This window comes from Macrotis lagotis, chromosome 6, assembly GCF_037893015.1.
Source record: "Macrotis lagotis isolate mMagLag1 chromosome 6, bilby.v1.9.chrom.fasta, whole genome shotgun sequence".
Classification (NCBI taxonomy): domain Eukaryota; kingdom Metazoa; phylum Chordata; class Mammalia; order Peramelemorphia; family Peramelidae; genus Macrotis; species Macrotis lagotis.
This window is the reverse complement of record NC_133663.1, coordinates 56,399,326-56,417,743: the sequence shown is the minus strand read 5'-3', so window position 1 is coordinate 56,417,743 and position 18,418 is coordinate 56,399,326. Positions and strand designations below refer to the sequence as shown.

General features: G+C 36.9%; 1 protein-coding gene across 2 annotated transcripts in view; it reads right to left on the bottom strand.

Annotated features, from left to right (window-relative positions):
• Positions 1–399: 399 nt before the first annotated feature.
• Positions 400–18,418, bottom strand: part of PID1 (phosphotyrosine interaction domain containing 1) — a 281,380-nt gene continuing 263,361 nt past the window's right edge. For both annotated transcript variants that reach the window (XM_074191210.1, XM_074191209.1), the window contains exon 3: positions 400–9,518. In XM_074191210.1, coding sequence (XP_074047311.1) covers positions 9,042–9,518 — 477 coding nt within the window. In that variant the 3' untranslated portion in view covers positions 400–9,041. The remainder of the gene's footprint in view (positions 9,519–18,418) is intronic.

Here is an 18,418-nt window from a genome sequence, read left to right as displayed (position 1 = left end):
CGAAACTTAGAAAGAATCAATAATAGGACTTTCAAGGACAGATAACACTGAGAAATATATTAATCAGCTGGCAAATTTAAAGTGATTCTTCTTAAAAAAATGAGATAAGCAGCAAATGCAACCTGTAGCAGTATCCACTTAAGTGTAGATATAAGTAGATAAATATTTGAAAACAATTCTGATCTGTAGGGGTAAACCTTCCTAGAGGGCAAACATTCCTCTTACAATCTTGTTTATTCTGTTCATTTACTAAGATAAATAATTACAAGAATAGCAATTATACTTATTTAACTTTTCAGATTACCAGACCCTGAGAAGGGTAGATTTCTTATAGGTGTTATTCTAATACAACTGAGGAAACTGAGGGTGAAATGCTCAGTGACTTCTGTAGGATTATCCAGCTTCTGTAGTAAGTATCCAGTCATGAGAATTCCAGATCCTGTGTTCTATCTAACAACTTAGCTGCCTTTCATAAAACTTCAACCTACTCAAGCCTGAGCAAACAGAAATTTCCAATTAGAATTGAGTCCAAAGCCATGAGATTTTACTGCCATGATCTGCAAAAGTGAAAGATGAAAACAAAAGGGAAATAGCCATCAGAAAAGTTGGCAAGTTGAAAGAGTGCCTGAGTTTTCTCTCATAAGCACTGGATTTATAAGGAATATTGTTCCATTTTTGGATACAACAATGTGCAAATCGAGATTGTTGATAGGTCTTAACTTGCCTACAAAATCTACCATAATCAGACCAGTAATATTCCTTAGCTCTGATCCAGGACCTGATGGGCCAAGTTTTCCAGGACTAGATTCCAATTTTCCACATGCAAATGACTGTGAGTTTTGGCCAAAGATAGACTCTTATTTTATGTGTGGGTGTTAATATTCTAGATTCAGCTTTGCCACTGGAGAACAGAGAAGCTTTTGACAATATAGTCCTTCGCAAGTCCTGCAAGGTCATGGTCATTCAGGAGCCAATGCTAGATCCCACATGAAGGTCATCATTCCTATTTCATAAATCATGAAGAAGGAAGAACACAGAGTTTAATCAGGAGACTTGAACTTAATTGTGGCTTCAGCCATTTATCACGGCAAGAGTATGACCAAGTGGGTAGACGGCCAGACCTGGAGACAAGAAGACATCTTTCTGAGTTCAAATCTACCTTCAGACACTTATTAACTTAGGTAGATGGAGCAGTGGATGGACCACCAACCCAGAAATCAGGACGACTTGAGTTCAAATCTGTGTGACCTTGGGTAAATCACAACCCTGACTGCCCTCCATTCAGGGCCATCTCCAGGCATCCTGATTTACATCTGACCACTAGACCCAGATGTCTCTGGAGGAGAAAGTGAGGCTGGTGATTTAGCACAGCCCCCCTCACTCAAATCCAATTCATGCACTTGTCATGGCATCACCTCCCAGATAACATGGTTTTCTTCGAAAATACAGGAAAAGGGGCAGCTACATGGCACAGTGGACAGAGCACTTGTCCTGGAGTCAAAAAACTTGAATTCAAATCTGGATTCAGACACTTAATTGCCTAGCTGTGTGACCTTGGACCAGTCACTTTATCTCATTGCCTTGTAAAAACCAAAAAACTAAAATAAAATAAAATAAAAGACAAACAATAACAAATTCTATGATTCTGGGTATGTCACTTAACCCTGTTTACCTCATTTTCTTTATTTATAAAGTGAGCTGGAGAAGGGAACTGACAAGCTCCTTCAACATCTTTGCCAAGAAGACCCCAAATTGGATCACAACCATGACTAAAATGACTGAACAACAAATCTGCCATATTAATTACCTTTGGACATTCTGGGACTCAGTTTACTCTGCCAAATTTTGGACTTAGATTCAAGTTGAGATAAACCTCCTTCCATAAAAGTAAAAAAATAAGTAAAACACTCCTTTTCCTAAAAATACATTTTTAGACAAAAATTTTTTGATAACCAAAGACATGACCTTAATTCTGTGACTAGTCTGCTTTTGTTCTTATTAAAAGACTAGATGAAAATATCTGTGATTTTTCTTGAGTATCTTCCTTTATAGGATTCTAGAATCATCTTTTCACTTTAGGCCTCTAGAAAAAGGTATTTTTTAAAGTTAGATTACCAGGGCTGATCATTAAAATGAAAAAAAAAATTAATGGCATGTATTTCTAGAACTATTTGCTACTTTTGAATAAGCAATGTTAGATCCCTTAGTAACGTCTGAAGGAGGCTTGCTAAACCATTCCAAAAGAAATGAAGTACACAAACACCAATTTGTATGTTTCATTTGGCAAATAAAGCACAAAGCACCATCTTAAGATTTCTATTTTTACCAGTTCAGGTTTATGTGTGATTATTGTTAATAGGAGCATTTGAGTTCTCTTGAAGCAATTTGCCTTTTCCCATTTCTACTGTACTCTAACCAAGTCAAGGTTCATGTTACTACCTTCAATGTTCAAATCCTTCTATCTCATCTTATTACTGGCTGGCTTCTCTCCATTTGGTTGGAGTTTAAAGAAGAGGCCAAATTTGCATGCAAAACAGCCTTTTGATGTGAAATGACCCAACAAGCTGCATCATGGTAGTCCTGAGGACCATTATGAACTTGGAAGCTTCCCATTTACAATTATACCTGTGGGCAAGGTTGGACTTTCTTTTATGGTAAGCCAGTATGTGTTTCTGGGAGTCATAAGAGGAAGTATTTTTAGAATATTTAAGTTTTAAAGCATCATTATTATACCTCATTTCATTTCATCAAGGAAATTTCAAGAATAAGTCAACTACTTCAAAGTTTCATTGACCTACCCCCAGTTTTTATTTCAGCTGACTGTCGGTAAGACATAACTCTAAGATTTCTATGTATTGCTTAAACTATTAATATTTCTTTGGATTTTGAGTAGGCACGTATAAGCTCAATTAAGCCATTGTGTGATCTTGGCCAAGGCATTATACCTCTGGTTCTAAGTTCCTTCATTTTATCTCATAATTGAAAGAACAGAAAGACATGATATCAAGAAGTATAGGTAGGATAGGGCAGGGCAACCTCTTGTTCTACTGTGTTCCAGATATGACCATTACTATAGTTCACAGTCCTTGTCCATTCTGTGGTTATGTTCAAATAGGAAATAAAGTGGGCCCTAGGTAAGGGTGAGACAGCAGAATTTTATAGAGGTTAAAGGGATTATCACACACACACACACACACACACGCACACGCACACGCACACACACACACAAACTTTTCTAGCATGACTTTCTCCCCTCTGCGAAAGAATTTTCCCATTTTCTAGGACCCTTAGGTACAACTTTGGCAAGATCTGATTTGAAATCCTGGCCTTGACACCATGTAATCTTGGGTAAATCACGGTGCTAATCTAAGTCTGTTTGCCTCTCATCTCTAAATTAGATATTATTTATACTACTTACTTCACAAGGCAATGATGAAGAAAACATTTTGTAAGCAGTAAATCACTGATGGGGTTGAGTTAGAGAACCTCCTCAGCTCTAATTTTTAGTGACAATATGATAAATAGCTACTTAATTTCTATTTCCAAGGAAAATGGCACCCCAACAGATGAATCCATATTGTTTTAGCATAAAAAGGAAACAAAATCATTCAACATTTTTTCTATTTTGATTTCTGCATCTGTAAATTTAGAACCAAATTCATTTAACTCAACACTGCTGCCTGAAAGAATCTTTTGCTCCTGAGAGATTCTGGTTTGGTCTTGTATCTAATTCTACACTGGCCTTTCACTCATACACATTCAGGAGAGTTACATTAGTCACTGATAGTGAGATGGTTATGATGGGGGGGAGTCAAGAAATACATGCAAGGTTGGTAATCCCTCAAAGACCACCAATTCAAGGAGTGTATGTGCTGTAATTCATGAGGCTGTTCTTTCTACTTCTAGATAAATAATGGGGATAGCTAGTCGGTGCAGTGTATAGAGCACTGGCCTTGGAGTCAGGAAGACAGGAGTTTGAATCCAGCCTTAGACACTTACTGGTTGTGTGACCTTGAGCAAGTCACTTAACCCTGATTCCTGGAATCCAGGGTCATCTCCAGTTGTCCCGATTCATATTGGACCTTTGGATCTTAGATGATTCTGGAGGAGAAAGTGGGGCTGATGATAGCATAGCCTACCCCACTCACATATGCTTATCATGGTATCTGATGGTCTTTGAGAAGGAAGGACAAAAACCATTATTAGATAAATACCAAACAGGAGATGAGAAAGAACAAAGTCCAAACTTATGCTTTTTTTTTTTTTTTTACTGTAGGGAAAGTCCACATGAAGAAGTTCCGTCTATATATCCAACTTTTTAAGTTTTCTGGGTCAATCAGAGGGTAAGTAACTCACTCAGAGTCAGTTCATCAGGATCTATCAGAAGTGGCATCTCCAACCTGCCCCTGACTATATCAGGCTCCTTCTCACTTTTCTAAAAATTATACATTATCCAGAGAGAACAAAATTGAGTGAGCAAATATCTTCACCATCTTCATGAGCACATACATACACATGAACATACATGTACAAACATTCACATACTTCCTTCAGAGAGAGTGGGGTCAATGAGTATGAAGCAATGTATGCAATGTCAAATTTTTTGATTAGTTCATTTTGCTATTTTTTTCTCTTTTAAAAAATTATTGTTATAAGGGATGGCTCTTTTAGATGGATAGGAGGTGAAGCATAGGGAGAAATTAAATTAAAACCTCCAATTATATAATTATAAAAAGTAATTCAAAAAACAAATCATGCTTAATAATGGTGGTTTTGCAAGTTTTTTTCCTATTTATCCTGAAATATATTATTATGCTATTTAAACTGGGTATTTTCAGACAATTTTTTAAGATACAAGCTTGTCAGACATCTGACTCTCTTTGGGTGGAGACAGTTTTCTCATCTACTTCTTAGATCCCGTGAGGGAAAAGTAATCAAAATGTCTCCTTATGTTTAAGCCCAAATAAAATTTTTGGGCCCTTGCCCAGGCTAGGAACTTCTTCCTCTCTCATTTTAGATTGACCTTTTGACTGTGAAGAAATATCTTATAAGGATGGCTGACATGGATAAAGCATTACTGTGCAATGTTGAAAGACACAAAGCTGTGATAAGAAAGACACTCTTATTATGAGTCGATAGATCAAAACGTTTCCATCTTAGCTGTGACTGCTTGTAATTCAAAACACACAAGACTAATACTCTGACATGGGTTCAACTCTGTGCTCTGCCATTTCCTGGAGGTGTATCCTTGAACAAATTACTAACCTTTCTCTGATGTCTCTTATCTCCTCATCTGTAGAACAGGAATAATATAATGATCCTCCATAACTTGGGAGTATTAAATGAGGTATCTATTAAAGTGCTTTGTCAAATGTGGACAGCTATATAAAAAGAAGGCTTAAAAGGATAGTTGTGATCTCAGGATTGAGGTTTAGAGCTGGAAGGAACCTTGATTTTCTAGATGAGCCCATTGATTTTACAAACAATATGTGTGATCCAATGACTTAGAATAATTAGACCAGAAATCATTTTCTCAGATTGTTAGATCACTTTTTGTTTGTTCAGTTCTTTCAGTTGTGTTCAACTTTCTGTGACCCCATTTGGGGTTTTCTTGACAAAGATACTGAAGAAGTTTGTCATTTCTTTCTTAGATGAGATAACTGAGGTAAATAGGGTTAAGTGACTTATCTAGAGTCACACAGTCTAAGGCTAGATTTGAACTCAGATTGATGAGTCTTCCTGACTCCAAATCAGAACTGTGCCTCTAAGTTGCCCCATGAGATCATTATCAACGTACAAAAACAGAGTTTTAAAAATGGCTGGGTTTGAAAAGTCCACATTTTCTATATGGAAGAAACCGCTAATCCAATCCCACATTTTATAATTAAGTGAACTGTGGTTCAGAAAGGTCAAATGAATCACTTGAACTAAAATTTGAACCCATGTTCCCTGACCACAATTCTTCTCACTCTTCTATCTCTATTATCATAGAAATGTGAGGCAAGATTGGCTCTCTAAGACATTACAGGCAGGCAAAGTTCAGTCCTTCCATTCTCAGTCTCATCTCCAGACCACATGAGTTAAAAGCCAGGTCAAGGACATGAGGGAGAAGGCATTGGTTATGTGTTTTAATTAAATTCCCAAGTAAGGTATCTGTAAATGCCTTAGAAAGTTCTGGAATAAAACTGTTGCTCAAAAAGAGAGAAGCTTCTCAAACAATTTTTCTTTCAAATAACTGTATTTAAGTACAAAAATAGAGAATGTATAATTATAATGACTGACTCTTCTTGAGTTATCCACAATTTCCATTTGATAAAGAAAGCAATCACATTGGCTAGGGGTCATCTCTTTGGCAGGAGTACATCAATTCAACATAATTGTTTATCTACTGTGAATTCCACAATGGGTAGCACTCAGATCTTGGAAAAAATGTTTTGAAACTTATTCCCCCAGAAAGAATCATTCAAGGTTGAACTGCCAATGATTCAACAACATCCAAAAACATGTAAAATTTTCATTAAATTATTCAGAATTTATAAAGAGGAGTGTCAAAAAGGCAGCGTGGCATAGAGGATGGAAGACCAGTCTTGGAGTCAGGAAGATGTGACTTAAGACCTATCTTGTACCAGGTGTGTGACTCCTGACAAGTTACTCAACTCTGTGTTTCAGGAATCTCTTAAAGGTAGAAATTCTTCATCTTTTTTTCCCCACAATGGGTCTCTTAAGCAGTACCATGGAGCCCATGGACCCCTTCTCATAATAATATTTTAAATTCATACAATAAAATACATAAAGTAACAAAGGAAATCAATTTCATTGAAATTCAGTTATTAAAGCATTTTTATAACAAGTTCATAGATCCCACCTCATCAAAAAGAAACACAATATATTCTGAACAAAAGTTATTTTGTTATTTTAATGAGCAATTAAGTATTTACAGATTTTTATCATCTTTTCTTTTTTTTTTTTGCTCAGACATTTCTTTGATAAAACCTTTTCATTTCCATGGCATCCTATAACACAATGAAAACAAGGAAAGAGAAGATGGTTTGGGTCACATGGAAAGAGCAAGAGATGATCAATGGATGGCCTATGCATTCCATGGATAGCCTCCCAAAATAAGAGAAAATGAGGAAGGTCCCAGGACATTGAATAGACTCTTGTGGTGAACTAATGGTAGAGGTTATAGACAAGGACTGCATAGGATGGCAAGGCATGAATTGATTGTAATTTGTGTTTATGTGTCCACACATCCACATATCGGAGACCAATCTGTTCCCACGGGGATGGTGGGAGTCTAAAAAGATGTATTAAGCATTGGCAAATGGAACCAATGTCATTAAAGAAAAAAACACTCATACACAATCCCAGAATTGGTATTTTACACCAAAAAGAGTGTAAAACTATTGAGCTTTATTAACTCAAACATATTTTTTATTAAAGTATGAATGCATTTATGCTAAAGAATAGTTTACATACATTGTAAAGCAACAAGCATATTTTCAAGAGGTGCAAGTCCTCCCCAATATGTCTCCATGCTTATTCTACATGCTTTAAACACTGGACACACACACAGGCTCACACATACATACACACACACAAACATACGTATACACATACCAAACACAGACATAGAGCTATCTGGATTGGATTAGCTTTCATTTAAGGCTTCTGTAAGGTGCCCTAGTGCCCCTAACATTACCATGATTAAAAACAAACTTTTTTCTTTTCTTTTTTTTAATAAAGGAGCAGCATTACCTGCAAACTATGAATCTGCTCTTGGCCTTAAATGTATTTATTATAACAAGTCCTTTTATAATCTTATTCATATTGACTTTTTTTGCACTTATGAAATTTGACGATCATCCTATCCACAGAATGGGAAAATTACAGGCATTCTTAATGAGAGCTTTGCTGCAAGAACAATAATTGAACACTGGTCCCAACAAACTGTCATATTTAATAGTAACTTGGCCAAGGTGTCTCGGATTGTGCAGAGATAGCTACTGATGATCGATTTATAAGCAATGTTTTAGCAACTGAGATTCTCATGGGGAAGAAAAGATTTCCATGCTATTATTGATTCTGATTTGAGGAGTTCTGAATTATCAATCTACCAACAAGTCACAGATCAAATATGAAGTAAAATACATAGAAAATGGATCAAATATATTCTGCAATCATTCTCATATTGTTTTTTTGGGGGGGAGTTTGCTCTTTTGTTCCCTTTGAGTGACCTGCAGTATATAAGAAATGATCACTTTAGCAATGATGGGAGGGTGAGGATATGTGTGTGTGTGTGTGTGTATGTGTGAATGTTTGTGTGTGAAATAAGTAGCTGCAGGTACACTAAGAGGATAGAGAAAGTGAATAAAATAAGATAGTATTTGATATATTTGTAAAGTAAAATCATTATCTTCAGCTGTGAACTGTGAATTAATGGAGACATGTCAGGTGGTTCATCTAAAAGTCAAAGGACATCTATCTTGGTTCATGTATGGCCAAGAAGTTTTGAAATGTCTTGAGAGATAATTCTATGAAATTATTCTGGGGTCTTTTCTATTGCCCCAGGAGCATATGCATCAGCATCAGAGCCCAACCCCCACCCACCACTGCTATGAATACCCCAAGAACATCTGACAATTTTTTGATGGGTTCCATAAGGCAAATTGGAAGGAACTAATAGCTGAAGAAAAGCAGCCGGATAAACAAGAGGCTGTGGAATATTTCAAGAAGATGGAGAGAATCAGCATGGAGGGGTCTGGGGCCAGGAGGAAAGGGGAAATTGGGGGAAAATGAGCAGAAAAATAAGCTTTTCTTCCCCGCCCCCTCACATTCACAGCAGCAGCAGATTTCAATGTAACATAATTACTTTAATGATGCATATCTTTAGGTTCTGAATTGCTCTTTTGATTTTAAAAAGCTTGGTCAGCCAAGTATTTGGCAGTCTTTTCATCCCCAATTCGAATCATTGCTTATTTATCTATCAGCTCTTATTCCCTAGGCCATGGCTGCCTTTGCTGAACCACTGACCAGTGCCCTCAACCATCATCAGATTCCAATTCCTGAGAGACTTCCTCGGATGAGCTGTTCCGATGGATCCGGCCATCACTCTTCATGCTGTGGAAAGTCTTCTTGAAGGCCTCCATCATAGCATGAGCTAGCTTCTTGGCTTCTAGCTTGCTTTCGCACTCTACGGCATGGCAGTCCATCTGGTAGGACAGGTCATCATTGATCTCCCTGTAGACCCAGGCAAAGATGTTCGGGCTTACATTATGGTCAGCAGTACAGTAGGCAATGCGAGCCACCTGAAAGGTATCCATATGGACGGTAGCCTCTCCTTTCAGGTCAAGGTGATGGAGCCAGACTTGGAAGGGCCGGATTTCCAGGAGAGCATTAGCTGGGAAGACATCTTCTCTGGCCAGTGTATGCTTCTTCCAGAGCTCAATGACTGGCTTTTCTGTGCAGCCAGATAAAAATTGCATCCCTGTTGTGGAGACTTTGCCCAGATATGTTACCTGGAAAGACAGGAATGGAGAGGGGGGGAAAAAGAATGTGTAAAAAATATTATTTTATGAAAACCAATCACTTACAGACATATATTGATTGGGTCAGACTCAGATTAGAGATGTGGAGTCCTAAAAAGGGCCTCAGAATTCAAAATGGTTTCCATCTCAGTGTTGCCTCCCTCTTGAAAGCAAATTGAGTTCAAAGTGAAAGCAGTCTCTGTCTCTTTGTCAATGAAGAGGGATTTTATTAATGAAATTTATTTATTATTTTCTCTAAATTAAGGATGCAAGTCAATTTAATTTTCTGTGAAACTTGCAGGAATCTATATTTGTAAGAAACCAAAAGAGTAGAGAACCAGAAAAAGAAAAAAAAATCCATGTGTTAAAGTTACTTCCTAAACTGATCTCATTTCCATTTAGTCCAAGTATTTGATTTTACATAAGGATTAGTGTATGTAAATCTATGTAGCAATCACCTACAGTTGAGGGATGGCTCTCATTATATTATTCTATAAAGGACTATGGATTTCGTCCTAAAAAAAATAGAAAAGTCTGCAATGATCCGTTGCTTCTCAACCTGGATGGGACACGCAGTTAGAATGATTACCAAAGGAACTCTGTTCTCCAACTTGCTATTATTTCTGATGGGGAATTTCTTAAAAATTGCCAAATGTGTTATGCAATGTCAAGTCACAAAAATCCTGTGTTAAAAAAATTACAGAATAGCAGAGCTAAAATTTATATCTGCTAGAAAGAATTACAGAATCTAAGAATAAGATGGTGCAGAGACTAATCTATTTCAGACCTGAATAATACTCTTTCTTACAACTCTTCAGATAGGTAGCCATCCAGTCTCTGAAGACTGCCATTTGGGTACAGTCTACTACCTCCCAAGGTAGCATATCCCACTCTTGGATAGCTTAATTGTTAGTACTTTTTTTCTTTTTTCAAGTTTAAATACATCTCTTTGAAATGTTACATTCCTGCTTCTACCTCCACACCAGGTTTGACTTTACTCCTTCATCCCTATGACAGATTCAAATATATGCTCATGGTTATTATTATGCCTTCCAAATCGATTCTTCTCAAATAAATATTCCTACTTTTCTAGCTGATCTTCAAATAAAATTAACTGAAGCTCTTTTACCATTCCAGTTATACTCTTTGAGACAATTGCCAGCTTATAAAACAAATCCTCCTTAAAATGTGCTGCCCAGAAAAATTCAAGGTAAAAAACAATGAATTTTACTCTAATGATATAATTTTGTTGGTTTGTGGTTTTTTATTATTAAAGGGACTTATGGTGGTTAGAAATACATATTTCTTTATTAAGATCAATAAGGAGCTTCTCATCTATGTAATACATATTTACCAAATTTCAGTTATGTGACCTCTGCTCTCAAAACCTTTGCTATCTGGGTGGCAAGGCAAAATATACTGCACATTGCTTGGATCCTGCATTCAGCTTGAAGCTGAATGGTTTCTAGAAGAATGATCAGTGATTAATATTGACCAAAGGTCATTAGAGAAAGGACTCATTCTAAGAGACTGTACGTTACAGTTGTTTCCACAAAGAAGCAGAGTTGAATAATTTCCTATCGCTGTTTCTTAACATAGGAGTATCAAGGTAAACCTATGAAAGTGCAAATGACATAATTTATGAATAAGCATTTTTGTAGGGAGCTGTGATTTTCATTAATTTAGGGAGATTCCAGTGAGAAAATTCTCTCATCTTGGAGAACTTTCTCTGAAAATTATAATCTTGGAGAGTTGCCCAGCATACTTAGAAGGTAAGTGACTTGGCCAAGGTCAAGTAGGAAGGATTCATAAAAGGCAGATCAGGATTTCAAATCTTCCTTTTATCGGAAGCCACCTCGCTATTCGCTTCACTATACAGCCCATTATGAAGAATCATGCAAACTGAACCTCTTTTCTTTGTTATGACACTTTTTGATTTTCATTCAAGTTTGAAGGAGACAAGGGGAGAAGAAGAACAGGACAGTTGCCCCCTGTAAAGTGGGTTATTCATGATGTATTCAGCAACAAGAACACCTATGCTTTTCTTGGACAAGGTCCAAGGTTCACAATCTGTTGATATTAGGCAGGAACTCAGCTTGGAAGGAAATTATAGAATACCCTTATAAAATATACTCAAAGTCAGTATAGATTGGATCAACCTACCCCAAAACCATTTCAACATAGTGAAATACTGAAACAAAAAGTTTTCTCATGTTAATATTTATCCCTAGACTTCTGAATATTTTAAATCAAATCAAATTTTCCTTGAAAAGTTTACTGAAGTGAAAAAAGGGAGGGGGAAGTTGTCCAAAGAATAATTAGAGTATTTCAAGTAATTTATAAAACAATTATCATAATTATTAGATTTCCAATTAATCTAGAGCTCAATTTTTTAAGGTATTTTAGAATACTGATGACTAATATATGTTATTTGATGATACTAAAGCTGATAGAGAAATGATGTTTTCCCCTTGAACTAGTTGAATCAGTGACATACAAATCAGCATATGTCACAATAAGTGTAAGAAAAATAATTGTTATCCATGAATTTCTAAGGCAGAATTATTCTTAAGATCTATAGAAGTCATACAGAGGTACACTGGGACAAAGAAAGGACACCTGCCCTATAATCAAAGGGTCCAAGATCAAATTCTCTTATCCCTTTCTACCTGTGTGACTTTAAATCGCAAGCTACTTAAGCTACCTGAGTCTCCTTCCATCCTAAAATCTCCGATCCTATGATCAGTCAAGATATGGGTACTGGAAATTTGTAATAAAGTACCAAAGTAGTCCTGGCATTAGAATCAAGGAGAAGAAAAATGTGAACCTATAAACTTCTGGGAAAGGTCTAGCCCAGATTCTTACAGTATTCAATGAACTCAATAGGTGTTTATGAAGCACATTTATATTCAAGGCAAAGATTGCCTAAGCAGATGCCAAAGATAATCCTAAATCTCTTATAAAATATACTGAGATTCTATCCAGTTCATTGCAAGGGGCAATAGCTGAGCATTTGAGATAGAAAGCTGGTTTTGGAGACTATTAGATATCAGTTCAAATACTGATTCTGACAGAAACCATGAGATAGCTGACAAGTCAGTTAACTTCTTAGTGCTCTAAGACTATCTTTAAGATGAATAGTTGCTAAGAAAATGCCAACCTAGAATGAAACAGAGAATTTCTCCATCTGAAAATTCCTTGCATCAATGAAATCAGATTTCATTCTCCATTTCAAGCGAAATCATTTAAAAACTTTCAGGAATAGTGTGATATGGTGGAAGGAAACTAGGTTCTACAGTCAAGGAACCTCAAATCAAATTTTGATTCTAACAGTTATTCCTATGTGACTTGGGCAAATCTCAGTTTCCTTATCTGTAAAATAAGGAAATTATCCTTGAAAATAGTGAGGGCTGTCTATTTACTGGAAAGGAGACTAACTTACCTTAACTAACTGGAAATAAGTTCTTTGAAAGCAGAGACTGTAGAATTTTTTTTTATTTTTACATCTCTAGTATCAGGCAGAGTACTTTGCACAGTGTAGGTGATTAATAAACATTCATTAAATTGAAATTGCTTTAGTAATAAAAGTCTAGGGCTTTCTAGGTGGTGGACTATTCTTCCTGAGTTCCAATCCAGATCTTACTAACTATGTGACCCTAGGCAAATCACTCAGCCCTGTTTGCCTTAATCTCCTCAACTATAAAATAGTCTAGAGAAAAAAAATGGTGAACCACTTCAGTATCTGCACCAAGAAAACCCCTAAATGGGGGTCACAAAGAGTTGACCCTGGTTTAAATGACTGAGCAAAAACAAATTAAAATCTAAAAGAGCAATAAGCCATATATTTTACTAGCTGACCTATGCTACATAGGTATGATTAGCTGGCATTTGGTCTATAGAATACTGAATCATTCACAAACACTTTTCAGTTCATTTCTACAGATGTGTCTTATGAGCCAACTGTATGTTGGACCCTGTATTAGGGATTGAGAAGAGAAAGACAATTCAAGATAGATCTTATACTCTACAGGAGAAACAGGACACACACCAAAGAAATTCTGAGAGGGAGTGAATGCTGACTGAAAGGAGAGAGACTTTATGAAGCAAGCTTTATGAAGATGGTTGGACTAAGAGGAGTCTGAATAAATAACAGTGTTCCAGTCATGGGAGGAAGCATTGAGAAGGCAGAGAAATAAGAATGAGGAAGCTAGAATCAAGGAAATAACTTGGCTACCAGGAGTGTGTGTGTGTGTGTGTGTAAGGAAATCGAATATGGATGAGGACTAGAAGGACAGACTAAATTGAGATTACGGAAGGTTTTAGATCCCAAAATGGGGAATTTGTATCTGATCTAGAGGTACAAGAGAACCAAGCCATGAAGCCTATAAGCAAGGGAATCCTATGACTTGGAAATATTATTGTAGTGGTGATGAGGGCAGTGATGGACAGGAGAAAGGGTAAGACTAGGAGCAAAAAGGCTGCCCAAGGAGCCCCAAGAACAGTTCAAGTGAGATATACTAATCACTACCACTTATATTATACTTTACAGATATTATCTCATTTTATCCTCAAAAACATTCTGGAAAGATGGTGCTATTATTATCCTTATTTCACAAGTGAGGAAAGATGAGGCAAATATAGTTTAAGTGACTTGCCCAGAGTCACACAGTCAGCAAGTATCTGAGGCCAGATTTCAAGAGATCTAATCACTACCTTCCCTACCCCCATACTCCCGACCTAGCTGTTTCAAGATGAAAATTTGGTCTAAGGCAGGGATTATATGAATGGAGAGATAAAATGAGCAAATGCTTGAGTGAAAAATTAAACATTTATTATTTACTTAGGATGATAGAATTGACATAATCACCTAGGTGTCATAGTGGTTAGAGTAATGGAAGATCTGAATTAGAAACTCACCTCTAGTTGTATGACCCTGGGCAAGTCATTTCGCATCTCTGTGCCTCTGTTTCCTATCCTACAAAATGAAAAAGTGGCGACTTGATTGTCTCTGAAGTCCCTTTCAGTCCTAAATCCATGTTCTCATGTAGCTAGAGATATTTAGCAGGCAGTTGGTAAGGTATTACTTTAGTCCAGGTGGGAGATTCAGACTGAATGAGTAGCCATGGGGATCATCTCTTTAAATAGAATTGAATCCATGGGGCTTGAAGTGATGGTCAAGAAATAGGGGACATAGAGAAGGAAAGGGGACTGAAGTCAAAGCCTTTGAGACATCCAGGAGGATGTCAGGAGCTACATCAAGGCCCAAAGAAATGAGGGCGGACACATGTACAGATGCAGAAAGACAGTCACATATCATAAACATATGGAACTCATCACTCCCGAGTTGTTATAGAAGCCAAAGACAAAAGAAGGTTCAAGAAGAGTTTAGATAAATTTATGATGAACACATCCCTGGTAGGTTACTTAAGGTAAATCAGGATTCCTTAGGAATTTTGTAGTTATTGAATCATTTCAGTCATGTCTGACTTTCCATGACCCCATTTGGGGATTTCTTGGCAAATATACTGGAGTGGTTTGCCATTTTTTTCTCCAGTCATTTTACAGATAAGGAAACTGAGGCAAACAGGGTGAGATGATTTGCCCAGACACAGCTGATAAGTGGCTAAGACCAATTGGAACCCAAGTCCTTCCAATTCCAGAGTCAATGTTCTAGCCATTGTATCATCTAGTTTCCTCCTTATGGATACATCCCTAATTTAAAATATATACATATGCCTGTGTATATGCATATATGTACAAAAGCTCACCACTTCTGCCATTACTAGAATGTTTTATTTTAATCCAGATCTATCTTACAGTGATTGTAGGAAATTTCTAATGAAGAATCCCCCTTTATCCATGCAGACTGGCAACCTAATTTAACCTACTGACAAAATATCCCTGGGTACTTTTCTCAGACAGTGTATGAAGCTGAATTAACCTTGTACAAAAATTATCATCAGCATGAATTTCAAAAGTAGGATGGCCTGATCATTGGAGAAATCCTTTTTTTTTTTTAACCTAACTTTGGTTCGTTAAAAAAAAAATAAGATCCTCAAGAGCAGAGATTGTCTTTTGGCTTTCTTTGCATCTTCTAGATTTAGCACTCTATAAGTCTGCCAGTCGTCAAAGCAGAACTGGAAACAATCAAAAAATCTCAGATTTCAGAAAAAACATGAAAAGTTATTTGCTCCAATAAACACTTTGTACATCTGCCACCTGTGATATTACCAATGGTCCTTTATGGACATGTGAAGCACACTAACACAGCTTCAAATAGGAGAAATCTAAGGGAAACAGAATTAGGGTTTTGGCGCATCAGTTTTATGAACCTATTGCTGGGGCAATAAGAGAAAAAAGATGGAATGATTAGGATAGGAAAGGAGGGACCTTCCAGAAAGAGGAGGAGAATAAAAAATTGTAAGATTTGATGCAGTGAGGAGAATCTAGGGAGAAATGGGGGTAAATAAATAAATAAGAGACACTTAGACTTAATGTAAGTAAAAACTTCCTAACAATTATAGCGCTCTCAAAGGAAAATGAACTGCTCCAAGGAATGAGTGGATTTCTCCTCAGTAGAAGTTTGTCTTTAGGAAGAGATTGAATGGAGCCTTATCAGTTCTACTGTACACACCAGTGGGCCTGAGAGGTCCTTTCAAAATCTAAGATTCTGTGATTCTGTGATCAGAAAATTTCCTTGAATAGAAAGAATTTAGGAATTAAAGTGAGGTGATCTGAGTTTAATCCTAAATTTGGAACCTATGTGCCCTTTAGTAAGTTAACATCTCTGGGCTGTGGTTTTTTTCAATTACAAAATGAGGCAGTAGGACCAGACAATGCCTAAAGTCCCTATCAGTGCTAAGTCTCTTAGGATCCTAAATTTAACTGATCTTCTAGGAGACTGCCTTTCAGTTAGGTAATGAGGGACAACTAGATGATGCAGTGCATAGAGCACTGGTCTTGGAATCAGAAAGATGGGAGTTTGTATCTAGTCTCTGATGGTTACTACCTGTGTGACCTTGGGCAAGTCACTTAACCCTGATTACCTCACATCCAGGGCCATCTCCAGTCAGTCATCCTGGGCCACTGGACCCAGATGGCTCTCGAGGAGAAAGTGAGGCTGGTGACTTAGCACAGCCCCCCTCCCTCCTCCACTCAAACCCAATTCATGTGCTTGTTGTGGCATCCCTGATGTCATGGTCTTCTTGAAAAGTGAAGGACAAGAATTATTATTATGATGGCTCTTCCTTTCCTCATTTTTGGAACTTCCTCCCCAGCATATCATGCTTGTAAAAGACTTTATGGGGTATAAAGTACTTTTCTCATGGCATCTTCTGAGAGGCAAGCTCATTAAGCCTATTTTATGGATGAGGAAACTGAGGCCCATGAAATGAATTGCTCTTTCATTTTTAACCCTACATTTCTCCTGAGCTTTATTTTACTTTTTGCCCCTCTCCCCCAAATTCTCTATAATATTTCATGCTGTTGATTCTTACTTCCATCCTATCCTACCTTTAGGATCATTGCTCAAACTTATTCACTGAATCATCATCTCTCTCTCTCTCTCTCTCTCTCTCTCTCCCTTCCATATTTCTTTGTCTCTAGTTCTTTGTCATACTTTACTTATTCCATTTTGTATCATCCAATTTATGTACATAGCCCCCGATTAGATAGTGCATTCTGTTGGTTTTTTAAGGGGTTTTTTTTCCAATACAATGGGGTTAAGTGGCTTGCCCAAGGCCACACAGCTAGGTAATTATTAAGTGTCTGAGGTCGGATTTGAACTCAGGCCCTCTTGACTCCAGGGCCGGTGGTCTATCCACTGCACCACCTAGCTGCCTGAGACAGTATAATCTTAAAGGGCACGAATTATGTTGTTTTTCATCTCTGTATCTCTAAAACCTAGCACAGTTCTTTCCAAATAGTGGATACTCATGAAATAGTTATTGAGTTGAATTGTGTTAAATTACAGAACCATCTATTTTGCCAGAAACAATTCCAGCTCAATAATATAGACAATAGGCTATTTTGCCTTCATGGTTATACATCGCAATGGTGGTAGCATTCCTATGTGGATATGCACATTCCCCAAGATCTTAGGGTTTAATTGGCTCTTTCTTCAAGAAAAACTAGAATATTTTGTTTTATTCCTATATTTATTCATTATAAATTTATTTATTATTTGAACTACAGGTAAAGATAGTTTTCAACATTGTTTTTTTGCAAATTTGAGTTCCACATTTTTGTCTCTGCCTCCTTTGCCTCCCCACTCTCTTTCACAGCAAGTAATTTGATATAGGTTAAACATGTATAACTATGTTAAACATATTTCCATATTAGTCAGTTGTAAGAGAAGCAGAACAAAAGTGGGGGAAACCATGAAAGGAAAAAAAAAGCATAAAACAAAATTTTAAAATGGAAAATAATATGCTTTGATCTGCATTCAGGCTCTATAGTTCTTTCTATTGATGTGCATATTTTAAAGATTATTATGCCAAAAGAGTGAATAATATGAGATATTCAAATGGGTGCCAGTTTCTATCTTCTCAACATCTCTTGCATAAACTCCCCCTTCTGTTCCCCAGTCACCATTTTGGTGTAGGCAATCATTACTTCATGGCTAGACTATCAAAGAGTCTCTTGATTGGTCTCCCTTTCTCAAATTCCTTCTTCCTTCAATCTATTCTCCACTCAGCTGACAAATTAATCTTCCTTAAACACAATCCTGACCATGTTACCTACTAATCCAATCAACTACGAGGATTATATTGTCTCCAGGCAATGTATTATTGTTTCTAAGTTCAAATATAAAATCCTTGGTTTGGCTTTTAAAGTCCTCCATGACCTGACTCCTTCCTTCCTTTCCAGCCTTTTTCTACATTACATCTGCC